Source organism: Saccopteryx leptura, chromosome 6 (assembly GCF_036850995.1).
Source record: "Saccopteryx leptura isolate mSacLep1 chromosome 6, mSacLep1_pri_phased_curated, whole genome shotgun sequence".
In the NCBI taxonomy this organism is placed as follows: Eukaryota; Metazoa; Chordata; class Mammalia; order Chiroptera; family Emballonuridae; genus Saccopteryx; species Saccopteryx leptura.
In genome coordinates this window covers 26,788,313-26,813,469 of record NC_089508.1, presented here as the reverse complement: position 1 = coordinate 26,813,469, position 25,157 = coordinate 26,788,313, and the positions used below count along the sequence as shown (strand labels likewise).

Here is a 25,157-nt window from a genome sequence, read left to right as displayed (position 1 = left end):
CAGGCGCATGTGGGAGTCTGTCTGCCTGCCTCTTTGCTTCTCACTTCAGAAAAAATACCCCAAAAAAACCCAATTAACAGCAACTAATATTTGTTGAGAAAAGAAACTCAGGTCACATGAGATAAAAACACATGTAGAAACTGTAACTTGAGAATGGAGAAAGTATCTGTAAATTAATTTTCCTCCCCTAGATGGCCACAAAAATGAATCTACCTTTAACTTTCTAACATTGAATTATAAGATGTTCTTTATGGAATCTTTCACCATCCATAATTTTATAAAGAAATTTGTTATGAACTTAAATGAGTAGGTTAAACCAATTAGTGAATTGGATGAAGTCCAAGCCCAATTATGAGTTTAACTGTGGGATGAATGTCTTAAGCAATTTTTTCTCTTTAAGACTGCAAAAAAATACAAAACAATCCTCTTGACTGCTGAGACGGGCTAAACTCATTTATTTCTCACAAGTCTATAATCAAAAGTAATTATTTTCTGCTCCCACCAATACAAAGCAACACCATCTCCCCCCTCCTATCACCATCAAAACACGCTATAGAGTATGTGAGTACTTTAATCTTAAACCATAAGAATCTCAGACTCCAATCAAGTTATAATGCAACAACAACATTTTTCTCTAAGTATGTTCTCATCCCCTTTGGTGTCCCTACACTAACTTAGCTCCCTATCAAGTATTAACAATCAAGGAAATCAGAAAATTCTCAGGATACTACAAACTGCTTTGGTTTTTGTTTTTGTTTTTTAATTTATTCTTGTTCAAAATTCAGAGTACACATTATCAGTACAGTGTTTTCAAGTTTTTCAATGCCCAAATTTAAATGCAAATTACTATTTCATTTATATGCAATTCTCCCTCTAAACCTCTACTCATCAGTCTCCAGATGTTTAAAAAAACAAACAAATGGTCATGTTTATTTAAAAAGCTTATTGCCTAAAAAGCAAGAAGTTCTAATGTATCAAAAAAGTGGTCACTTCAGCACTACCCATGAATGACAGTTTGGCTGACAAGCTGTTTTGAAAAGATTAGGAGCTTCCAGTGACTACAGGAAGCACATACAGTATCTGTACATATTTCAATAATAAAGCTATTTCAACATAAAAAATTCAGAGCCTATAAAGTTATAAATGTGAACTGCAAATCTATCTAAATGTATGCATGTCTAAAAGAGAAAGAAGCAGAACAAAAACTGTCTATATTCAAATCAACATGAGAAATCACCCTTCGATTGAGCTTTTCAAAAACTGAAAACTTAGTAAGGTTTTTCAGGTTATTAACACATTCAGTTTCCAAAACAGAGCAACTATATATATTAAAATACAATTGACATAAAATTCCAACACCACCACATACTATGCTGGAAGACACAATAACAGTAACAGAAAACATTTTAATAAGGTTTACTTGTGGTGGGTACACTGTTCTAGGGACGTCACATTTTAACTCATTTAGTCCTAATAACATCCCTGTAAGACAGGTACTGTTACAATTATCTCCATTTTACAGATGAAAAAACTGATGCAAAGGTAAATGAACTCTCACCCAATGTCATATAGCTATGGGCAAGAAGCAGAGCATGGATTTTAGCTCCATCAGTCAAATCCAAAGTTCATAACAACCAATACATTATGTTTCATAGTAAAGCTCATGTCATGGTCAGCTTGTTTTTTTTTAAAACCTCAAAACTTCTTTGGATCTCAGAAACAAGGACAACTTTATGCAATAAGAAAAGTACTGGTTTGGGATTCAAACGGACTCAAACAAGCCCTTGAATAAAGTTTGAGCCTCAGCTTCCTCGTATGTAAAACGAGGATACTTAAGTTATTGTGAAGGTCAAAGAATATAACTAAAGTGCCAAGTACAGTGTACAAAATAGGGTTAAGTTCACAGACATCTAGAGGGTCCACAAATGAACTTCAGAGTCCAGGAGTCTCCTAAATTGTATGACAGATACTGTATGTGTACCCATTTTTTTAGAATCGTACTTGGCTTTCCATAAACTCTCAAGGGATACGTGATCTCCAAAAGGTTAAGAACCACCGGAGTACATAGCAGGTCCTCAAAAAACGAAAGTTATCTTTCCCTTCATGTTCTCTAAAACTCTCCCTTTTCCATTACGAATGACACAACAAGGCTTCACAATAAAGGTCAATTATTTCCCACCATTTTCCTGGTTTGGTAACTAGAACATATATCAGATTATGCCCCAATTCTAAAAACATTCTAAAAAAGACCCTCAAACGCTGCTTCGTCCCTCTCTTCACCGAGAGGAATACACGGTATGTACTCTAAAAGAACCTTGAGAATCGTCCACCTAGCTGCACGAAGCACCACGCTGGCTAGGAGGACCAAGTAGGAACCAGAGCCTCCGAGTTGCACAATAGAGACCTGACGCCCAGCTCTGAGGGATGAGAATGTGTTTCCCAAAACTACTGGACAACCCAGAACTCCACCGCTATTCCCCGACACACACACCCTGTCCTCTCTCTCTTTGGAACTATGTTGCGGGCAGGTCCTCTGGACTCTGCTCCGAGCGAAAGTGATGGAGAGAAATGTTACCAGAGCTGGAAGGTGCAGCGTAGCGACGTCCCAGCTCTGCTGCCCTGACAGGCAGCAGCAAACCCCCCCCACAGAAGACCAGCCCTCGATCCTCCCCACGAGAGAACAAGCACAAACCTCCGCTAGTAACCGGCTCCGAGCTTTTCCGTTTCCCAAAGCGGCTTCCGCTTCCGGGCTAGCCTTTGTTGGAAGCTAATACGGATGACGCAAAAGTGTCGCGCCGGCACTGTTTCCGGCAGAAACAAGAGTGCGGCGTGAACATGGTAAGAGAGAGGAGGATTTGGTCAGGGAGGTTGTCAAACCACATTTTGGGCGAAGATTGAGAGTCAGCCCTTGGCCAGATTTCTTGCGAATTCCCCTTGCTTATTTTCTTTCTGATCTTAGCTCTTAAACTGCTCCCAGCGGTGCGTGTTATGATTTAACTAGTAGGGAGAGGGCCGGGTCGGGGTAGAGGATGAGAGGAGCTGGGTTTTTGAGGGGAAAAGGGAAGGGAAGGGAATGGACAAAATAAAAGACGGAACTCAAGGACGTGGGATGTATTTCCAACAATTTTAACTCTAAAATTTCGCTTTCAAGGGGAAGCAAAAGAAAACAAGGAAGTATGCGACCATGAAGCGAATGCTTAGTCTCAGAGATCAGAGACTGTGAGTGTTTGGAACCACCTGGGTTCATTGACTGCCCAGAGATATAAGAGTCACGAGAGGATAAGTAGTAAAACTTTTGTTATTTTGTATTTACTTTTTTTTTTTAAGTGAGAGGAGGGGAAATACACATACTGCCACAGTGCCTCGACGGGGATCCACCCGGCAGCCCCCATCTGGAGCCGATGCTCGAGCCAACTGAGGTATCCTCAGCGCTCAGGGCTGACTCTGGAACCAATCAGCCACTGGCTGCAAGAGAGAAAGAAAGGAAAGACAGAGGGGAAGAGAAGCAAATAGTTGCTTCTCATGTGTGCCCTGACCCAGGATCGAACCTGGGCGTCCATACACCAGGCCAACACTATCCACTGAGCCACCGGCCAGGGCCATTAATTTCTGACTTAAAAAAAAAAAAGAGAGAGAGAGAGAGAGCCTCAATGCAAAGGAATGGTCATTAGAGCCTTCAGAGTTATTAAATTGTGTTTTCAGACTTTAGTATGTGTATATTGGGTAATTTTTAGGAAATTTGCCCATTAATTATATTTCATTTTTAGGTAAAGATTAAATTTTGTATGTGTCGTTACATTTTAACCCTTTATAAACGGTATATGAGGCCCTGGCTGGTTAGCTCAGTGGTAGAGCATCAGCCTGACCTGAGGATGTCCCATGTTCTATTCCTGGTCAAGGCACACAGGAGAAGCAGCCATCTGCTTCTCCACCTCTTCCCTCTCTCCCTTCTCTCCATCTCTCTCTTCCCCTCCTGCAGCCATGGCTGGTTGTCCCTGGTGCTGAGGATGACTCCATGGCCTTGCCTCAGGCACTTAAATAGCTTGGTTGCCAAGCAACAGGGCAAAGGCTCCAGATGGGCAGAGTATCACCCTGTAGGCAGCTTGCTGGGTGGATCCTGGTCAGGGTGCATGCAGGAGTCTGTCTCTCTGCTGCCCCACTTCTAACTTAAGAAGAAGAAAAAAAGGTATATGGGTATGCCTCACCTTTCTCTACTGTTAAAGCATCTGAGTCCTCAGAAGTTAAATGTCCACTTTTTTACCCACTACTTGAAAGTGGATTTTGATTCTTGATAAGAGTTTCAGGCTAAGAAAGAAATTGTATAGTATAACTACCTTTTATTTATCCATGAACAATTTTTATGGGTTATTGGCTAGAGATTTTTAAATTTATGTTTAATGAATTATGTTAATTTCAGGCTACTTCCCCCACAGTTATTTGTACTCAAAATGGGTATATTTATATTAAGGTTTAAAAAAGGATGCTTGTCTGAACAGATGGTGGCACAGTGGATAGAGTGTCAGCCTGGGATGCTCAGGACCCAGGTTTGAAACCCCAAGGTCACAGGCTTTAGCATGGGCACATCCAGCTTGAGCACGGGCTCACCAGCTTGAGCATGGGATCATAGACATGACCCCATGGTTGCTGGCTTGAGTAAGGGGTCATGGGCTTGGCTAGAGCCCCCTGGTCAAGGCACATATGAGAAAGCAATCAATGAACAACTGAGGTGCCACAACTAGGAGTTAATGCTTCTCATCTCTCTCCCTTCCTATCTATCTGTCCCTACCTGTCTCTCCCTCTCTCTCTCTCTCTCTCTCTCTCTCTCTCTCTCTCTGTCACTTAAAAATATATATATGTGTGTGTATATATATGCTTTTATTAATGTAAAGAAGTCACACAAAAAAAATAAAAGTAAAAAATTTCACAAAGTAGGATTTCATCTGAAGACAAAGAGAAACTTTAATTTTGAATGAGATTATAACTATTGTTTTTTCTTCTCTCCTGCATTTAATTTACTTTTTTATCCTAGTAAAGAAAAGGATAGATTAAAACCTAAAAAAAAAGAAAAGAAAGATCCCAGTGCACTCAAGGAAAGAGAAGTGTAAGTAGTCAACATTTTCAAGTTTTCCTTTTTAAAACATTCTAAAACTATAGACCTCTTAGAAACCCAGGCTTTCTGGAACTGATTTGCTCAGTCCTTTGTAAGTACAGCAGAACTATGCAAATGAAGTGATGTTGATGAGCATAACCAACTCCAGTGGTTCAAAGATTTTTGGATTTCATGGAGCAATTAAATTTTCCCTAAAATCCTAGGGATTAAATCTAGGAACATTAATTGTTGTTGCTGTTTTTTTTTTTGCCAAGAATCGTTCAGAAGGAATAATTGCCATTGATCAACACACTGGCGTTTCATAAAAGAAAAAAATGTATCATCAAAAAAATAGTAAGACCATATTTTCAGAGTAAAGTTTCTTTTAGAGAAATATATTTAATTTGATGAAACTTCAGCACATTTTCCTTATCTTTCTCATTTTACTGTGGAGTGATGATGAATAAATCATCACAGGATTTATTAGGATTTTATTTCCAAGAACAAGGAAAGAGGAGTTTAATCTTCAAACTGCTCCAAGTAGAGACTTGTTTTTGTTGATACCAAAGTATCAGTGTAGATATTACTCTGTGTTTTGTTTCTTTTTTCTTTCAGCCCCCAATACCCTTCTTGCTTGTTCTTCCAATATAACACACAGCTGGGCCCACCTTACCACATCCTGGTTGATACCAACTTTATCAACTTTTCCATTAAAGCCAAACTGGATTTAGTGCAGTCAATGATGGACTGTCTCTATGCCAAGTGTGAGTAGCATACTTTTACATTTCTGTGACATTTATACAAAATAATCATATTTCTCCAAATTCATGAAAAGAAAGGAATGGGGTTCTAGTTAACTTAATTGCTGAGCATTTAATGTGCTCACCATAGCAATGACCATTTTCAATAAACTGAAATATAATGCAAGCTTACTGGGAATAATTAAACTTTCGCAATTCAGAAAACAGTGTTTGGATCGTCATTATGGACATCAGTTTTGAACAGAGGAAGGGAATTTTCTGTTTCTTAAGTCTGGATTTTAAAATTCTGGATAAATGAAAATTTATTTCTTCTTTTTTTTTTTTCTGAAGCTGGAAACGGGGAGAGACAGTCAGACAGACTCCCGCATGCACCCGACCGGGATCCACCCGGCACGCCCACCAGGGGCGACGCTCTGCCCACCAGGGGGCGATGCTCTGCCGCAACCGGAGCCACTTTAGCGCCTGGGGCAGAGGCCAAGGAGCCATCCCCAGCTCCTGGGCCATCTTTGCTCCAATGGAGCCTTGGCTGCAGGAGGGGAAGAGAGAGACAGAGAGGAAGGAGGGGGGGTGTGGAGAAGCAAATGGGCGCTTCTCCTATGTGCCCTGTCCGGGAATCGAACCCGGGTCCCCCGCACGCCAGGCCGATGCTCTACCGCTGAGCCAACCGGCCAGGGCCTGAAAATTTATTTCTTAATGTGTATATTCTTTTACTTTGTGGAGGAGGTACTCTTCATGCCACACCAGTGTAGAAAAGCTAAATAAGACATTTTGTCATTTATAATAACAGAACCGGAAGTGATGACGCTCACCAATTCCCAGTTTATTCAGTTTGGTATTTATTTGTACCACAAGGGGGTTGGGGTAGTTTATTTCCACCTTGGTATGTGGCTTACCATTAATCAATTTCCCTGTGTATTTGGAGGTTTCCTCCTTCAGGGACTTTCCTTCACTACCATGAGTAGGAAAAAGAAAATTTAGGCCATGTACCAGGGAATAACTTCCTAAAAGTGAGTTCTGGTGCATTTGGTGGTGGGATTGTATTCATAATATTTTCAAGTCATCTAATTAAAGGTGCAAATGAAAGTTAGATTTATACTGGGCTGTAAAGAATATATTATAGAATCAAAGGAAAAATTTTGCACCTCCTATTTTAATATTTAAAAGATGCTATTTACTAAAAAATATTATGAAGTGATAGTAATGTAAATGTTTATTGATATATTAGAACTAGCAAGTAGGAATGTGATAGGTTAGAGAGCTATATTCTTTAAATGCCCAGAATTAATAAATATAAAAAAATGATTGCATAAGTTTATTAATATACAGAGGTGACCACCAAGTGAGCAAAATAGCAAATAGAGTAAAATAGTTATCTCTTAAGGATTAGAATTGGTGGAGTGGGAAAGTTCCAGGGGACCATTACTTGTTCATACAGGCCTTTCTGTATATCTTTTTAAAGCTCTGTATATGTAATACTTTAATTTTTTGAAAGTCTCTTAGAAATAATAAAGATTAGTCTGAAGTTGGGGCACTCCATGCCTGTAAGGTCTGGGGAGCCCCTATATGAGGGAAGACACTAAACTTGGTAGACTCCTTATATTCAATGGTATTTCTTAAAGTTATCTTAGCTGCTTCTCTAGCTTCTCAGGGGTGCTATGACCTATTTCTAAATGAGATGGATCCAGGTTTGGAGTATGGGCCCTTGGAGGTGAATGGTCTCCTTGACTCTGGCTCCATTGTTATTATCTAGCCCTGTAGTTAGGCTTTCTCTAGATATGGATACTTTAGAGTACAGTTATAATGCCTTTCTAAAAACAAGCTTATTAAATAAAATGCTACTTTCTGCAGTCTTTGTGTAACATAATACCTCAAACTAAAGGCTGAAGAGACATTTAAGTAAAGTGCAAACCCATTCACCTAGGAGATTAATTTAACTGTTGTAATCTCTGCTTACTTAATTTTTCTTCACTTGCCTTTATATCTTCTTGCTTTGATAATGCCTCTTTGACTTTCATAGCTCCTGGTATATTCCATTTCTATTTGATATTCCAGCATGGATGAATACTTAGCTTCCCATCATCTTTCTTTTCTGCCCGTGAATCCTCTTCCCTGTTACTTTCCGTTTCTTTGTAGTGACTTTCCTGGGCCTGCTTCCCTGCTCCAGATGCAAGCATGCAAGCCCTTGCTTAACTGCTTCATGGCTCGTAAATTGATCCTCTTAAGGTATATATTGCCCTCTGATTTCATGGTGATCTGATCTTACTGACTTCATACCTCTATTTTACAACTGCTTTTTCTTCTGGGCATTGTATTTTAGTTTAAAATTTCTTAAATCCCTAGGTAACCAAGATTTGCTTTCCATCTCTATAGATTTGCCTATTCTGGACATTTGATTAAAATGAGATCATGAAATATTTAGTCCTCTTTCATTTAGCATAACATTTTTAAGAGTCATCTATGTTACAGCATATATCAGTACATTTGTCTTATTACCAAATAATATTTTGTAAAGATAGATCACATCTTATTTATCCATTTTCTCTTGATTTTTATATTGAAAAAAATTAACAAACATCTGTGTCAGTATCTATATATGTACCTCATTCTTTTTTGAGTTACAGAGAATTGTTTATATATCATATATATATATATTTTCCCCCCCAAAGTTATAAGCGGGGAGGCAGTCAGACATACTCCCGCATGCACCCAACCGGGATCCACCCAGCACGCCCACCAAGGGGTGATGCTCTGCCCATTTGGGGCTTTGCTCCTTTGCGGCAGAAGCCATTCTAGTGCCTGAGGCAGAGGCCATGGAGCCATCCTTGGCACTTGGGCCAACTTTGCTCCAGTGGAGCCTTGTCTGCGGGAGGGGAAAAGAGAGATATAGAGAAAGGAAAGGGGGAAGGGTAGAGAAGCAGATGGGCTCTTCTCCTGTGTGCCTTCACTGGCAATTGAACTCAGGACTTCCACATGCTGGACTGATGCTCTACCGCTGAGCCAACCAGCCAGGGCCTGTTAATAATTTTTAAAAACCAATAGTCTGATAGACATTTGGATTATTTCTAGTTTTTACCCTGTTATATAAGAGGCTATAATGAAGATCTTTGTAAATATGTCTGTTAGAGTGAAGTATTTCTTTAATATACATTTCTAGAGCAGTAGGGGGGTCCTCAGGTTACGACTATCTTGACATACATTTCAAGTTTACCACGCTCACTCCCATAAAAACCTAAAAATAGTGAGATGTGAGTGTGTTGGCTTATGCCGTTAGCATCGTACTTATGGACTACATTGGTGAACTAGTTTGGTTGCACGCGGCAGAAGAATACACACTAATGCAGCACATGAATGAGGGAGTTGGCATCCCCCAGTACACTTACCTACACCATTTTGGACTGTTAAAAGTGCAAGTGTTGGCCCTGGCCGGTTGGCTCAGCGGTAGAGCGTCGGCCTGGCGTGCGGGGGACCCGGGTTCGATTCCCGGCCAGGGCACATAGGAGAAGCACCCATTTACTTCTCCACCCCCCCCTCCTTTCTCTCTGTCTCTCTCTTCCCCTCCCGCAGCCAAGGCTCCATTGGAGCAAAGATGGCCCAGGCGCTGGGGATGGCTCCTTGGCCTCTGCCCCAGGCACTGGAGTGGCTCTGGCTGCAACAGAGCAATGCCCCGGAGGGGCAGAGCATCGCCCCCTGGTGGGCAGAGCATCACCCCCTGGTGGGCGTGCCGGGTGGATCCCGGTCAGGCGTATGCGGGAGTCTGTCTGACTGTCTCTCCCCATTTCCAGCTTCAGAAAAAAAAAAAAAAAAAAAAAAAAAGTGCAGGTGTTTCCATTTGTGTGAGGCTAGGTAGGGTGTATTTTGACTTACACCATAATTCGAGTTACATCATTGTTACAGGAACAGAACTGTGTCAGAACCCAAGGGCCCCCTATACTGATACTTCAGAGGTTATGTGTATCTTTTCACTTTAATGAGTTGTAAAATTGCCCTCAAATAGTTACATGAATTTATACACCTTCTAACTGCACAAAGATACCTGTTTCCTCAATATTGGCTATTTTCATCTGTTTAGTGTTTGCCACTGTAACAGAAATGAAATCCTATTTCAATTTATATCTCCTAATGTGACTAAGCATCTTTATGCTCATTGACTATTTGTATGTCTTCTTCTAGAACTGAAATAATGTGGTAGTTAAGAACCTACTTAGCCTAACCTGTTGTGGCACAGTGGAGATAGGTCATCAACTTGGGATGCTGAGGTCCCAGGTTTGAAACCCCAAAGTCACCAGCTTGGTACATGGGGTTGCCAGCTTGAGTATGGGATCATTGACATGATTTCATGGTTACTAGCTTGAGCCCAAAGGTTGCTGGCTTGAGCCCAAGGTCACTGGCTTGAGCAAGGGATTACTGGCTCAACTGGAGCCCCTCTACCCCAGGCATGCATGAGAAGCAATCAGTGAACAACTAAAGTGCAACAACTACAAGTAAATGCTTCTCATTTGATGCTTCTCATCTCTTTCCTTTCCTCTCCTCTCCTCTCTCCCCCTCCCTCTCTCTCTCTACCTCTACAAAAAAAAAAAGCCTGTCTATAGCCTGACCAAATCTCAACCTCACCATTTGCTCTCTAGTTATTTATTTGTGCCTCAGCTTCCTCATCTATAAAATGGGGATAATAATAATAATAATAATAATAATAACAATCCCTGATAGGAATTTTTTTAAAGTAGTTTCCATAGTATCTGGTAAACAGCACATAATTCTAAGCTATTATTATAAGCTCTTTGTATGTTAAGGATATTAGCCCTTTGAGGAAAGTATAGAAATATATTTCCTAGTTTTACTTTAGTATGTTTTTTTGTTTTATAGTTGTCAAACCAAAGTTCTATATTTTTATGTTATCAAATTTACATTTTCTGGTTAATTTTATGGGGTTTTGGTGGGCTCATATTTAATTTTTTTCATCCTAGAATTTATTTTAATACATAAAGAATGACAGGGATTCAGGTTGTTTCCTCCAGATATGTATATGACAAATACTTTATAGAATCTGTGGTGTGAGGTTGGAACAGTTCTCGAGATTCTTTATAAGTAGGGTTTTTTATTTTCCCCTAGTTATTGTTTTTCTTTATTTTTTTTAATTGATTGAATTTTAGAGAGAGGGAGAGAGACATCAACTTCGTTGTTCCACCTATTATGCCATCGTTGGTTGATTCTTGTGTGTACCCTGACTGAGGATCGAACCCACAACCTCAGCATGTCAGGTTGATGCTCTTAACCATCTAAGCTACCCAACCAGGGCCTTCTGTAGTTCCTGTTGTTCATTTCAGTGTGCTTATTCTCCTTCATTCCAGAAGTCTCGTGGATCTTTTTAAGATTTTCAACAGGCTATAATTCAGAAAGAGTAAAATCAGTTTCTTCACAGTCCTTTTACTGACATGTTTTCCCCCTGGCAGGTATCCCTTGTATAACTGACTGTGTCATGGCTGAAATTGAGAAATTGGGGCAGAAGTATCGAGTTGCTCTAAGGTAGGAAGGAGCTGGTTGGTCTAGATTTAGATTTGTTCTAGATTGGTATACTGAAGAGTCTTTTGATCTTCTTGCATCTGTTTGCTGCCCACAGATTTCTTGTCTGATTAGATTAAATAAAAATGTAACACTAGTTGACTATGGTTAAAAACACAAGACATTTGAATGTTAGAGATTTTTAAGCTGAATGTTTTTTAAAACTAAATTCATTGGCGTAACATCGGTTAATAACATTATATAAATTTCAGGTGTACAACTTTATTATGTCTGTCTGTTCCATTGTATGCTCACCACCACAAGTCTAGTCTCCATCTGTCGTCATATATTTGACCCCCTTTACCCTACTGTTAATGTAGGTAACCACCTTACTGTTGCCTGTATCTGTTTTGTTTATTCATTTGTTGCTTTTTGTTTTATTTCCCACATGTGAGTGAAATCATATGGTCACGATCCATTCATGTTGTCACAAATGGCAGTATTTTACCTTCTTTATGGCTGAGTATTCCGTTGTATGTATTATGTACCGTATTTTTATTTTTTTATTTTTTATTTTTTATTTTTTTTAGCAAGAGAGAGAAAAAAACAGGAAGGGAGAGAGATAAGAAGCATCAACTCATAGTTGTGTCACTTTATTCATTGATTGCTTTCTCATACGTGCCTTGACCAGATGGGTGGGGCTCAGGCTGAGCCAGTGACCCCTTGCTCAAGCTAGTGACCTTGGGCTCTAAGCCAGTGACCTTTGGGCTCAAGCCAGTGACCATGGGGTCATCTCTATGATCCCATGCTCAAGCCGGCAACTCCTCACTCAAGCTGGCAAGCCTGGGCTCAAGCCAGCAACCTTGGGGTTTTGAACCTGGAACCTCAGCATTCCAGGTCAGCACTCTTATCTAGTTTGCAACCACCAGTCAAGCATACCTTATCTTCTTTATCCAGTCATTAGCTAAAGGGCACTTGGGTTGTTTCTATGCCTTGGCTATTGTGAAAAAATGTAAGCTGAAGCTTTTTGAACTAAGTTACTTAGTCATATTGGTCGGTAGGTTTCTATTTAGAAAGTGTCTTTCTGTTGATGTCTTTCTGTTTATCTCATCATCTCCTTCAAAATCTCACAGTTAAAGAATTCACATTCTGCCTGACCTGTGGTGACGCAGTGGATAAAGCGTCGACCTGGAATGCTGAGGTCGCCAGTTCAAAACCCTGGTTTTGCCTGGTCAAGGCACATATGGGAGTTGATGCTTCCAGCTCCTCCCCCCTCTACTCTCTTTCTCTCTCTCTCTCTCTCTCTCTCTCTCCCTCTCTCTCCTCTCTCTATAAAAATGAATAAATAAAATCTAAAAAAATTTTTTTAAAAAGAATTCACATTCTAAGTTTTGAGTTTACCCTTGAGTTTAGAGTAGCAGTTCCCAAAATATGGTCATGGATCCCTGGGAGTCCCAGAGATCTTTGCAAGGAGTTTGCAAAACTGTTTTAATAATAATACCAAGACATTGCCTTTGTCACTGTGTTGACATTTGTACTGATGGCGGAAAGACTGGTTTGGTGCCCTAGTACAAATCAAGGCTATGGCCTCAAATAATGCTAGTTGTCTTTGTAATTTTCACCGCCACATTCTGACAGTTAAAAAACAACAACCAGTCGTTTAAAAATGTCCTTATGAAACAAAAGTATTTTAACTTTGTTAGCTCTCAACCCTGGAGTGCACATCAGTGTGCCTCATGATAAGGTGAAGTACACGTGAAGCACTTCCGCTGATAACAAAAGGGTGAAGGTTATCTCAGTGAAAAGGATTTGTGTGCTTGTTTGACTTGTGGGTTGAACCAGCTGCTTTTTCATGGGATAGAATTTTTATGTGAAGAACACCTGACAAATACTGGTTTTTCAGACTTTGGTATTTAGCAAATATTTCCTCAAAAATGTAGTGAACCTGTCACTTTAAGGAAAACAACTTACTGTATTACTTGCCAGTGATAAAATTTGACCTTTCAAGTGAAAATTAGAGTTTTAGAAAATCATGAACTATCCCAATCCTGGTACTAAAGACCTTTCTGTTGAGATCAGTGAAGATACTACTGAGTATATATACAGTGGTACCTTGAAATACGAGTTTAATTCATTCTGTAACCAAGCTCGTAAGTCAGTCAACTCATGTATCAAACAAATTTCTCCCATTTAAAATAATTGAGATAGATTTAATCCGTTCCAGCCCTGTGAAACATCCCCAAACCATCCTAAATTATGAAAAAAAGACATGTTTTTAATTAAAAAACACACATTTATACTTTACCAATGCATAGCAAAATATATGAAATAAAAGAAAAAAGTGTTATTTAGTACTGTATTCTTACCTTGGAGACAGATGAGTGAGGCTAACAGGTGAATGGCAGAGGAGGAGGGAGGGAGGAAGGAATGCAGGCACTGTAGACACGTAAACTAAAACTGCACTTTCTTAACACTAAATGTAAACTAAAACTGCATTTTCTTTACCTTAAACAAAACTAAAACTGCACTTTCTTTACTTAAAATGAAACCACAAAAACTTAATTGTAAAAAAATGCACAACTTTAAACTTAACCTAAGCTTAACATTATGTATTTTTCATTTAATCATCACCTGTTTTTGCCTTTTTGGCTGCACCTTCGGCACTTTCACTTGCAGGACTTTTGAGTAAAAATCTATACAAAAAGGTTTGCTTTTGCCTGCCTTTTAAAATGTTACGGAAATGTGACAAAAAAGTGTCATTAAAAAGTGCTGAAGCACGACCAGTTGGAACTTTTTCTGGGTGTTTCTTTTCAATGAAACTTGAAAGCTTCTCCCACATTGCCAGCACGTCTTTAATTTCACTTGTAGAAATCATTGCCTCCAACTCTACCTCCTCCTCACTACTAATCTCTTGCAGAAGCTCTGTATGTAGCATCATCTGTAGCTCCTTCAACTCCTCAGTTGAGAGTTCTTCCTCATGTTCCTCGATGAGCTCGTTTATGTCACTCTCATCTTCCTTCAGACCCATCGACTTTCCGGGGACATATTCTCCTCCAACGCTTCTACCTCTGTCTCAGTCTCTGGTTCGAAGTCCCTATCTGCAACAACATCAGACCATAACTTTTTCCATGCCGAGTTCAAGGTTCTTCTTGTAACCTCTTGGCATGCCAAGTCAATAATGCGTAAACATATCACAATATTGTAGTTATCTTTCCAAAACTCTCGAAGGGTTAGAATTGTATTCTCAGTCACCTCAAGGCAGTGGTGGCACAGGTGCTTTGTGTAAAGCTTTTTAAAGTTGGAAGTGACCTGCTGATCCATAGGTTGCAAGATTGAAGTCGTGTTGGGTGGGAGGTAGAGGACTTTCACGAATTTGAACTCATCGAGAATGTCATCTTCAAGACCAGGTAGGTGGGCTGGAGCATGATCAAGGATTAGTAATGCTTTCATCAGGAGTTTATTTTCTTGAAGATATTTCTTCACTGCAGGACCAAAGATGAGATTTACCCATTCAATAAAAAACTGCCACGTAACCCATGTCCTAGCATTGGCAGCCACTTAACCTGCAGTTTTTCTTTACGAATCTTGTGAGTCTTAAAGGCTTGAGGATATTTGGAATGATACACTAGCAGTGACTTTACTTTACAGTCACCGCTAGCATTTGCACACAATGCAAGGGTCAGACAGTCCTTCATGGGTTTCTGGCCTGGCAGCTTCTCCTCTGCAGTGATGAAAGTCCTCCGGGGCATTTTTTTCAAAACAATCCTGTTTCATCACAGTTGAACACTTTGGGGATGTAGCCTGCCTTTGTGATAAACGCAGCAAAACGTACAATGTACTCCTCGGCTGCCTTAATGTCAGCACTCGCAGCTTCACCATGCCTCACCACCAAGTGGATGCCAGATCTGGTCTTGAAATTTTCAAACCAGCCGTGACTTGCCTTAAACATATCTTCTGCTGCCTCTTTTGAGGTTGATGGTTCTTTCTTCTTCAAGTCGCCGTAAATAATACGTGCCTTTTCACATATTACAGTCTTTGTCACTGTATCTTCTGCCAGCTCTTTCTCTTTCACCCACATAATAGCTTCTCCATTTCTTCATATGTGCCTTGACCAGGGGGCTCCAGCTGAGCCAGTGATCCCTTGATCAAGCCCAGCAACCTTGGGCTTCAAGCCAGCAACCATGTTGCTGATCCCACATGGGTCATGTTGATGATCCCATGCTCAAGCCACTGACCTCAGGATTTCAAACCTGGGACCTCAGCATCCCAGTTCAACACTCTATCCACTGCGCAACCACCAGTCAAGCAAAAGCTTATTTTTATAATATATGAAAAATCCATAAAACAAAGACAAAATTCTTAAATTCACAATGAAATATCACTTTGTACCCAGCAGATTAATTAAAGTTAAAGTATGCTTGACAATTGCAAGAGTAGTTGAGTTGTGGAGCAATAGGAATTCTCATAGTCAGTTGCTAAGGACATAAATTGGACAATCACTTTGGAGAGCAATTTGATAATATCTGATAAAAATGAAGTTGTTCATACTCTTGCAACACTGTCTTTTAACCTGGAGATCACAAATCTGCAAGTTTAAAATCTGTTTAATGGGTTACAACTAGTATTTTTTTAATGAAATAGAGAATCAACTATAAAATACCATCATGCATTGCATGTAGCACAGCTTGAATATTGTGTCATAGAAATTTTTTTCACTTCTATATGTCTATGTATATATGTGCTTACTGTGTGCTAGTGAAAATGTATTTCATACTGTGGGCCTGGTTAAAAAAAAAAGATGGCCCTGGCCGGTTGGCTCAGTGGTAGAGCGTCGGCCTGGCGTGCGGGGGACCTGGGTTCGGTTCCCGGCCGGGGCACCATTTGCTTCTCCACCCCAACCCCTCCTTCCTCTCTGTCTCTCTCTTCCCCTCCCGCAGCCAAGGCTCCATTGGAGCAAAGATGGCCCGGGCGCTGGGGATGGCTCCTTGGCCTCTGCCCCAGGCGCTAGAGTGGCTCTGGTCGCCCGGAGGGGCAGAGCATCGCCCCCTGGTGGGCAGAGCATCGCCCCTGGTGGGCGTGCCGGGTGGATCCCGGTCGGGCGCGTGCGGAAGTCTGTCTGACTGTCTCTCCCCGTTTCCAGCTTCAGAAAAATACAAAAAAAAAAAAAAAAAGATGAGGGAGGCAGCTGCCAATGAGAAGCTCATATACATATATTAGAGACAAAATTGGAATTTTTTTATGTGTATTGCAGCAAAAAAAATGCAGGCAGCTAAAAGATCCATTAAGATAATGAATACAGGCCTGATCTGTGGTGGCGCAGTGGATAAAGCGTCAACCTGGAAATGCTGAGGTCGCCGGTTCAAAACCCTGGGCTTGCCTGGTCAAGGCACATATGGGAGTTGATGCTTCCTGCTCCTCCCTCCCCCTTCTCTCTCTCTCCTCTCTCTCTCTCTCTCTCTCTCTCTCTCTCTCTCTCACTCTCTCCTCTCTCTAAAGATTAATAAAAAATAAAAAAAAGATAATGAATACATTGTGGAATGTTCATGGGTAAAATAATATACCGGAGTGAAAGTAAGTAGAGTTATATGTGTCAATATAGATATATCTCATAAACAATGCAAAAGGCCTAGCTTGTGCTGGTGCAGTGGATAAAGCAGTAACCTGGAATGCTGAGGTTGCTGGTTTGAAACCTTGGGCTTGCCTGGTCAAGGCACATATGGGAAGCAACTACGAGTTGATGCTTCCTGCTCCTCTCTCCCACTCACCCCCACCTTTCTCTCTGTCTTGCTTCTTTCAAAAATTAATAAATAAAAATTTTTTTTTTAAAGCCCTGTTCTGTTGGCTCAGTGATAGATCATCTGCCCAGCCTGAGGATGTCTCAGGTTCAATTCCCGGTCAGGGCAATGGCAGAAGTGCCCATCTGCTTCTCCACCTCTCCCCCCTCTCGCTTCTCTCTCTCTCTTTCTCTCTCTCTCTCTCTCTCTCTCTCTCTCTCTCTCTTTTTCCTCCCCTCTTGTAACCATGGCTCCATTGGATCAAGTTGACCCCAGGCACTGAGGATGGCTTCATGGCTTTCACCTCAGGCACTAAGAAGAGCTCAGTTGCTGAGCAATGGAGCAACGCCCCAGATGGGCAGAGCATTGCCCCTTAGTGGGTTTTCCAGGTGGATTGAGGTCAGGGCACATGTGGGAGTTTGTCTCTCTGCTTCCCCTCCTTTCACTGAAAAAAAACAAGCTTTGTATAAAAGGTACAGGAATTGAGAAAGAAAGAGAAAACTATAGACGCAGACAACAGCATGGTAATTAGCAGAGGGGAAGGGGGGTTGGAGCAAGCAGAAGAGGGTATAGGTGGGATAAATAGTGACAGGAGACTTGACTTGTGTTGGTGAAAACAATACAATATACTGTTGATGTATTCTAGAATTGTATATCTGATATCTATATAATTTTATTAACCAATGACACCCCAATAAATTCACTAAAAAATAAAGAGCTTAAAAAATAAGCAAGGCTATGTGGAACATATTGTTTATGTAAAGTTTAAAAACATGCAGACTATGTTGTTTACAGGTAGATATATATGCAGTGTGACATACACAGTAAAATTTGTGTGGGAGTAATAAATACGTAATGAATTTAAGATCATAGTTGTAGGGAGCCAAAAAGAGATTAGGATTAGAGAGGGGGCTTCATTTTGTTTTGTAATGTTTTATTTCTTTAACTAGATGGTAGGTACAGCTCATTATTCTTATACTTTTTATACTTCAAATTAAAAGGGGAAGAGAGGCAATTATTTTAAAAATAAACAGTGATAGGGGAGAAAATAGAGGTAATAGAGTAGAAGTTTGGCTAGGAAGACAGAGAAATGGGATGTTAACTAGAGGGGCTGGTACAAGTAAAAAGGATTTTTTTTCTTTTTAAAGGTAGATAAGGTACTAGAGCACATTGGCTGGTTTCTGGGAAAGAACAGTGGGAAGCAGGAGATAGTGATTGCAGAGGCAGAGACTGCTGCCTACCTCGTTTCACAGCAGCAGTCTGCCTTCCTTCTAGTGCAGCGGTTCGGTTCGATGGCTTTAGGCGACCCCTGTGTTTTGGTCGTTCGACCCCCGCCAGGGTCGCAACCCACAGGTTGAGAACTGCTGTTCTAGTGTGTCCTCACCACAGTCTGCTTAGTCTAAGACAAAGCTTTGCTTGTATTACTCTGTCCTGGAGAAAACATTAATGACTCCCCATCGCTCGTGTCATGGAGCTCACGCTCCTCAGCCTGGCATTGGAGACACCCAGTCCATCCTCAGCCTGCCTTTCCAGTCCTATCTCACTTTCCTCTGCACATTCTTCTCACTCTTTCCCAAACACACCCAGGCCGTCTTACAGATGGTTGGTGCCGTTTGAAATGTGCCTGCCTTCACTTTGCTTGGAACATTCTTTTATCTTCATTTTATTTTTATCTCCGTGTCATTTTTTTCTAAATATACTCAGCCCACGTTGACCTAGCTCTGAACCCCTGCAATTTGGAATACTTTTGTTGCCCTAGGTACCTGTATGCTGCCTTGTATTTTTATTAATTTGACTCATCATCACTGACTAATAGTGTATGGCTCTGGGGATCGCAGACTTGGGTTTTTCTATTTCAAAGTTGTGTGAAATTAATGAATTTGATTTGCTAAGGGCAAACAATATAAATATACATATAGGGTGGGCAAAGTAAGTTTACAGTTGTGTGTATGTGAAACAGTTTATTCTTGTATTATTATTTATTGTATTGTTTTCTATACAAATAACTGTAAACCTACTTTTGCCACACCCTGTACAATAAAAATAAAATTTCCCCTCCATATTCACACTTTGTGCGTTCTCCTACCCTGAGATTGGAAACTGAGAAGGATTAGTATGTAGTTAATATGTATTTTTCCAGGCAAATGCCAATCTAGAGAAAGAATCAAAGAAGAGATTTGTATTTTCTTAACTGAATGATAAATAGTTTATTGGCCTGCTTTATTACACAGTTCATTATAGGTCCTTCCACATCGATGCATGCAACTCTACCTCATTTTTTTTAGTAGGATAGGGGCACCAAAATGTATTTAACTTTTCCCTTGTTGATGGACATTCAGATTATCTCCATTTTTCACTATTATAAACTATGCTGCAGCTGCCATCCTTGTGCCTATATTCTTGTACATTTGTGTAAGACAACTTTCTAAAAGTGAATTGGTCGGGTTATAATTGGTTTTGTTTTGAATCCTGGCTTTCCCAGCTGGGTTACTTTAAACAAATCAATTTGTTTCTGAATCTTCTACGTCAGCTGTAAAATGGAAATACAATAATTCAGAGTTTTATGATTACAAGACCTAAGAAAATTTCCTCAGTCAGGAAATTTTAATTTGCTTTTCTGTAAATCATCTTTCCAATAGAAAGGTAAGCTTCACGAGGAAAGGGATGCCTTAAAATCTATACATAGATCAGGTTACTCTTATTTCATTGAGAGAGACTCAGAAAGTATCCAGTTGCAGCCCTGGCCAGGTAGCTCAGTTGGTTGGAGCATTGTCCCAGGCACCAAGGGGGTGGCAGGTTTGATCCCCTGGCAGGGCATGTACAAGCATACAAGAGTCAAGCAATGAATGCATGGATAAGTAAAACAACAAATTGATGTCTCTCTCTCTTTTTCTTGTTCTCGCTCACCTTCCTCTCTCTAAAATCAATTTTAAAAATGTTTTCAAAGTTAGCCAGTCCCCAGAATGTTTTTCTTAATCCACTTTTGTAACCCTGTAGGATCGCTAAGGATCCAAGATTTGAACGATTACCGTGCACACACAAAGGAACCTATGCAGATGACTGCTTAGTACAGAGAGTAACTCAGGTATCATCAGTTTTCAAATGTTTACTTTGTGCTTTAATAAAAAGAGAAGGCAAACTACTGTCTCCTGAATGTTCACAGTCAGAAAAATGTCTGGGAATATAAATGGTAAAAAAAAAATTCACATAGTATCCCTTCACAGCATAGATGTCCTCATATATTGATAAATACTTGAGAAAGTGGACTCAAATGTATACTGTAACCATATGGAAAGATCATGGACTTGGGGAAGAGACATGCGTTTCTAATAACAGCACCTCTATTTATTATGTCTGTGATCTGGAACACTTACTGATTTGATTCTTTATTACATAAATCTTCTCTATAAAGTGGTTAAAGTGAGTGACTATAGACCAGTGGTTTTCAACTGCTGGTCCTTGAAAAGAGTTAATCGCCCTGATACTGTATGAAGATTATAGAGCCTGATACCATTGAGTCTGTAATCTTTATACAACATCAGGGTGGTTAACTCTTTCAAGGACTGGCACAAAATTTCTGGCAGACTAGCACTGGTCTACAGACCAGTGGTTGAAAACCACTGGAGTAGATAATACAGTTGACTCTTGAACAACACTGGGGTTAGGGGTTCTGACCCCCTGAGCAGTTGAAAAGCTTTGTCATCGTATAACTTTTGACTCCCTTGGTAAACGTGGACGATTGGTTCCAAGACCCTCTGCAGATACCAAACCCTGCAGATGCTCAAGGCCCCTATATAAAACAAAAACAATGTAAGTATTGTATATTTGTTGAAAAAATCAAATATAAGTGGACCCAAACAATAGAATTCGTGTTGTTCAAGGATCAACTTATACCAGATTTCACCTCCCTGTGAATCAGAAATAAGGTTCCATTTCCCAATGAAGGAATTTTGTTCCTGTCAACCATGCCTAACCCAGTATTCTCATTTACATCTAAGTCTCCCAGGGTGCTATCTCTCAAGCACCCTGGAATCAGTGGGTTTTTAGCTCCTTGTCAAGCATTACAGGAACTTTTGCTACTGATTGCCCTTATAAGAGCCTCTTTCAGCTGAGGGTAATCATCTTCATTGGGTGACTAAATTGCCAGCCCTTTAGCAACTCTGTCCCTTAGGCATGGCCAGCATCTCCCACAACACTACTGACATCAGGCTACAACTCTTTATAAAACTGGACAGGAGCCTGACCAGTGGTGGCGCAGTGGATAGAGTGTTGACCTGGGAAGCAGAAGTCCTAGGTTCAAAACTCTGAAGTCACCAGCTTGAGCATGGGCTCATGCAGCTTGAGCTCAGGCTCACCAGCTTGAGTGCAAGGTTGCCAGCTTGAGCATGGGATCATCAACATGATCCCAAGGACGCTGTCTTGAGCAAGGGGTCACTGGCTCGGCTGGAGCTCCCCAGTAAAGGCATATATGAGAAGCAATCAATGAACAAGAAAAGTGACACAACTACAAGTTGATACTTTTCATCTCTTTCCCTTCGTGTCTGTCTCTCACTTGCTGCTAAAAAAGACGGGAAATTTGGGTATGATGGAAGTAAAAGTACAACATAAACTGACCCCCAAGCCAGCAGATTTATATTACTGCTTTCAGAATTGCTAGGCTCAACCTTGTCCTAGAGATAATATTCTGGCTTCAGGGCCAAGAAGGTAGTCTACCTCCACCACCAGGAGGCCTCAGAGTAGGACTTCCAGTTTCCCAAAAGGAAAGGCAAAAGCTGTGCCTTCCAATCTAAGGCACTTACCAGTGCCTTTGCATGGAGTCCCTAGGGGCATTTTCCCAAACCAAGGTATTGTCTACCCTAGATGTGAAAGTGCCATCTACTTGTGAGACAAAAAAATGGTTTGTTGCTCTTAGTTTTTCAATCTTTTCCCCCTCAAGATCCTTAGAGCTACATTCAGTGTGGACAGCTCGTGATATGTTTTATAAATATGAGCTCCTATCAGGCATCCCCAAACTACGGCCCCGCTGGCCGCATGCGGCCCCCTGAGGCCATTTATCTAGCCCCGCCGCACTGCACTTCCGGAAGGGGCACCTCTTTCATTGGTGGTGAGAGGAGCACTGTATGTGGCGGCCCTCCAATGGACTGAGGGACAGTGAACTGGCCCCCTGTGTAAAAGTTTGGGGACCCCTATCCTATATCATAGTATCTACTCAACAAATTGTTATAACCTTTCCTTTGCTATTTACTGTGAAAATGAATTAATTCTTCAGACTGGCCAGTGGTTGTGCCATTATAGTATCACTAAGTAGACTCCGTAAATTCGGTGTATGTGTCTCTTGCAGCACAAGTGCTATATTGTAGCCACAGTTGACCGGGACCTTAAACGAAGAATCAGGAAGATCCCTGGCGTTCCCATCATGTACATTTCTAACCATAGGTGAGAACTTCTTTGGGGGGAAGTGATTAAAAGTATATAGTTGATATCAATTAAAAATAGGGTCAGGTTATGGAAGAATTTCAAATTGCTGTGTCAAATGTTTACATAGTTGTATTTGAAGAAATGAGACAAAATTACAGGAACAAGGGAAAAGATAAAGCTAGGATTTAGGAACCAGGCAGACATCCACATTGTTACAATATGATTACCAGAAAAAATAGAGGATGGTGTTGCTTTAAACACAAAGCAGTAATTTAAATCAAGCTAATCATTTTGGCCAGAAATTTTTATTATGAAAGCCTAATGCATGTGATTAGCACCTTTCTGGGAAACTAAAACTTTTTTTTTTTAATCTGCTGTTTATCCTTCTTGGATGCTCCTATATGAGTCCTCAGACTATTGTCCAGCCTTTCAGCCTGGGGAGAACTCAGTATAGAGGGAGTAATATTGGCTAAGGATTTGGGCTTATCCGGACTCAATGCCTGGCCCCCAGTTTTGTTAACTTTCTGACTTTGAAGACTAAAGGAAATATACTATAGTCAGCACTTTACTTTAAATCACTTGTCATTATATCCCTTTAAAATTTACCCACTGACAAAAAGGATTCATAGTGAGCGAGGGGTGAGAGTGTTGCAGTCAGTAAAGGATGGATTTTTATGTGGGTACTGAACCCACTTTCTTACCAGTGTTCATTTTTTGTCCTGATCAGGTACAACATTGAGCGGATGCCAGATGATTATGGAGCTCCTCGATTCTAATATCCATACTTTTAAAAGGCAAAGTTCCTCTGCTTTCCTTCAACCAGCTCTCCTTTCTCAGTGTATGAAACATGCTCCGGCCTGAGTTATTGCTCCCCTCACCCATTTGCTCTGTTATGAGCTGAGTGTGGTTAAATACACTCACTCTTTGATGTTATGTTGAAAATGATATTTTGTGTCATTTTTAAATTTGTTGCATCTTTTTATGAATGAAATGACTGCTCACAACTTTGATGGTGGTGACTTTATACTGATTTACTCAATACATATTTATTAAGGTTTTACTAGGTACTTAATAAGATGTGGTCCTACCCTCAAGACATTGATATTATGGTGAGAAAGAGAAACATGTATATGAATAAATACAGTCAAATAATGTTAAGATAATAAAATATGAGGGAGTGGACCCATTCAAGGAAAGAATGATTTTTTTTCTACTTGGTTGGTATATGGAGGGAGGAAAGAGTAGAGGTAGTAATGTTTGAGTTAATCTTTAAAAATAAATAGGTGCTTGCCAGGGAATGAGATAAAGAAAATGCACAGGAAACGTGGACAAAAGCACAGGCACAGATACTACGTGGAATGAATGTGTTTTGAATGTTCAGACAACTGCCAGGTTTTTATAACTAGGATATGGGGAAAGTCTCAGACTCCAGAGGCATGAGGTGGGAGGGAGGCAGCCTTATGTGACTTGCTAAAGGGTTTGGACTTGATCTTGAGGTCAATAGGGAGTTATTGAAATTTAAATTAGGGTACATAACATCAGAATAGATATTTTAAATGATCACAAGGTAGTGTGGGAAGAGACAAATAGATCACTGAAACAAGAGAAAGTCCATAAATCCCTCCCCATATATTTATGGCGATTTGGTTTATTATAAAGGTTGTATTTCAATTTCCTTGAAAAAGAAAATTGTATTAGAAGGCCAAGTAGTGTGGAGTCATTCTGTAAGGTTTAGAATCCTAATTTTTATCAGTTAATATCTATATGAATTAGGCAAGCTGCATAACCATTTGGTGCCTTCCAAGTTTTTGCACAGCAAAGGAAACCAACAAAATTAAGAGACAGCCCACCAAGCGGGAGAACATATTTGCCAATAAATCTGATGAGGAGTTTTTATTCAGAATAAATAAGGAGCTTATAAAACTCAATACCATGAAACAAACTATCCAATTAAGAAATGGGCAAAGGACACGAATAGATACTTCTCCAAAGAGGACATACAGATGGCCAATAGGCATATGAAAAGATGTTTAATATCACTAATCATCAGAGAAATGCAAATTAAAACCAGAATGAGATACCACCTCATACCTGTCAGAATGGCTTTCATTAACAAATTAACAAACAACAAGTGCTGGTGAAGATGTGGAGAAAAGGGAACCCTCCTGCACTGCTGGTGGGAATGCAGACTGGTGCAGCCACTGTGGAAAACAGTACAGCATTTCCTCAAAAAATTAAAAATGGAACGGAACTGCCTTAAGACCCAGCTATCCCACTTTCAGGAATAGATCCTAAGAGTCCCAAAACATTAATTCAAAAGAAGATATGCACTCCCATGTTTATTGCAGCATTGTTTACAATAGCCAAGATCTGGAAACACCGTAATATCCATGGACAAGTGGATAAAAAAGCTGTGGTACATTTACACAGTGGAATACTACATGGCTATGAAAAAGAAAATCTTACCTTTTGTGATGACATGGATGGACCTGTACATTATTATGCTAAGTGAAATAAGCCAGGTAGAGAATGCCAAATATCATATGATCTCACTTATCTGTGGAATCTAATGAACACAATAAACTGAGGGACAAAATAGAAACAGGCAGAGTCACA

General features: G+C 40.3%; 2 protein-coding genes across 8 annotated transcripts in view; one reads left to right on the top strand and one right to left on the bottom strand.

Annotated features, from left to right (window-relative positions):
• Positions 1–2,733, bottom strand: part of AREL1 (apoptosis resistant E3 ubiquitin protein ligase 1) — a 42,930-nt gene extending 40,197 nt beyond the window's left edge. For 4 of the 5 annotated variants that reach the window (XM_066344696.1, XM_066344701.1, XM_066344699.1 and 1 more), the window contains exon 1: positions 2,576–2,671. The gene's annotated coding sequence lies outside the window, so the exon portion shown is untranslated. Of the gene's footprint in view, positions 1–2,575; positions 2,672–2,692 lie in introns of those variants that run through there. The other variant, XM_066344697.1, reaches the window with a different exon arrangement.
• A 63-nt stretch (positions 2,734–2,796) lies between these two features.
• On the top strand, positions 2,797–23,545 carry FCF1 (FCF1 rRNA-processing protein). 3 transcript variants are annotated; one of them, XM_066344185.1, is made up of 8 exons: positions 2,797–2,838; positions 3,152–3,219; positions 5,030–5,101; positions 5,705–5,853; positions 11,301–11,373; positions 20,121–20,208; positions 22,465–22,559; positions 23,269–23,545. In XM_066344185.1, exons 1-8 carry the CDS (start codon positions 2,836–2,838, stop codon positions 23,315–23,317), a joined length of 597 nt encoding a protein of 198 aa, XP_066200282.1. In that variant the 5' UTR covers positions 2,797–2,835; the 3' UTR covers positions 23,318–23,545. The 3 variants fall into 3 exon arrangements, with proteins under 3 accessions (XP_066200282.1, XP_066200284.1, XP_066200283.1); XM_066344186.1 differs by lacking the exon at positions 2,797–2,838 and adding an exon at positions 2,870–2,979; XM_066344187.1 differs by lacking the exon at positions 5,030–5,101.
• Positions 23,546–25,157: the final 1,612 nt, after the last annotated feature.

Bases quoted from the DNA above. Each gene is read 5' to 3' on its own strand.
- FCF1 (XM_066344185.1), top strand. The intron at 5,102-5,704 runs GTAAGTAGTCAA...TTTTTCTTTCAG, and splicing joins GCACTCAAGGAAAGAGAAGT to CCCCCAATACCCTTCTTGCT. The intron at 20,209-22,464 runs GTATCATCAGTT...TGTCTCTTGCAG, and splicing joins TAGTACAGAGAGTAACTCAG to CACAAGTGCTATATTGTAGC.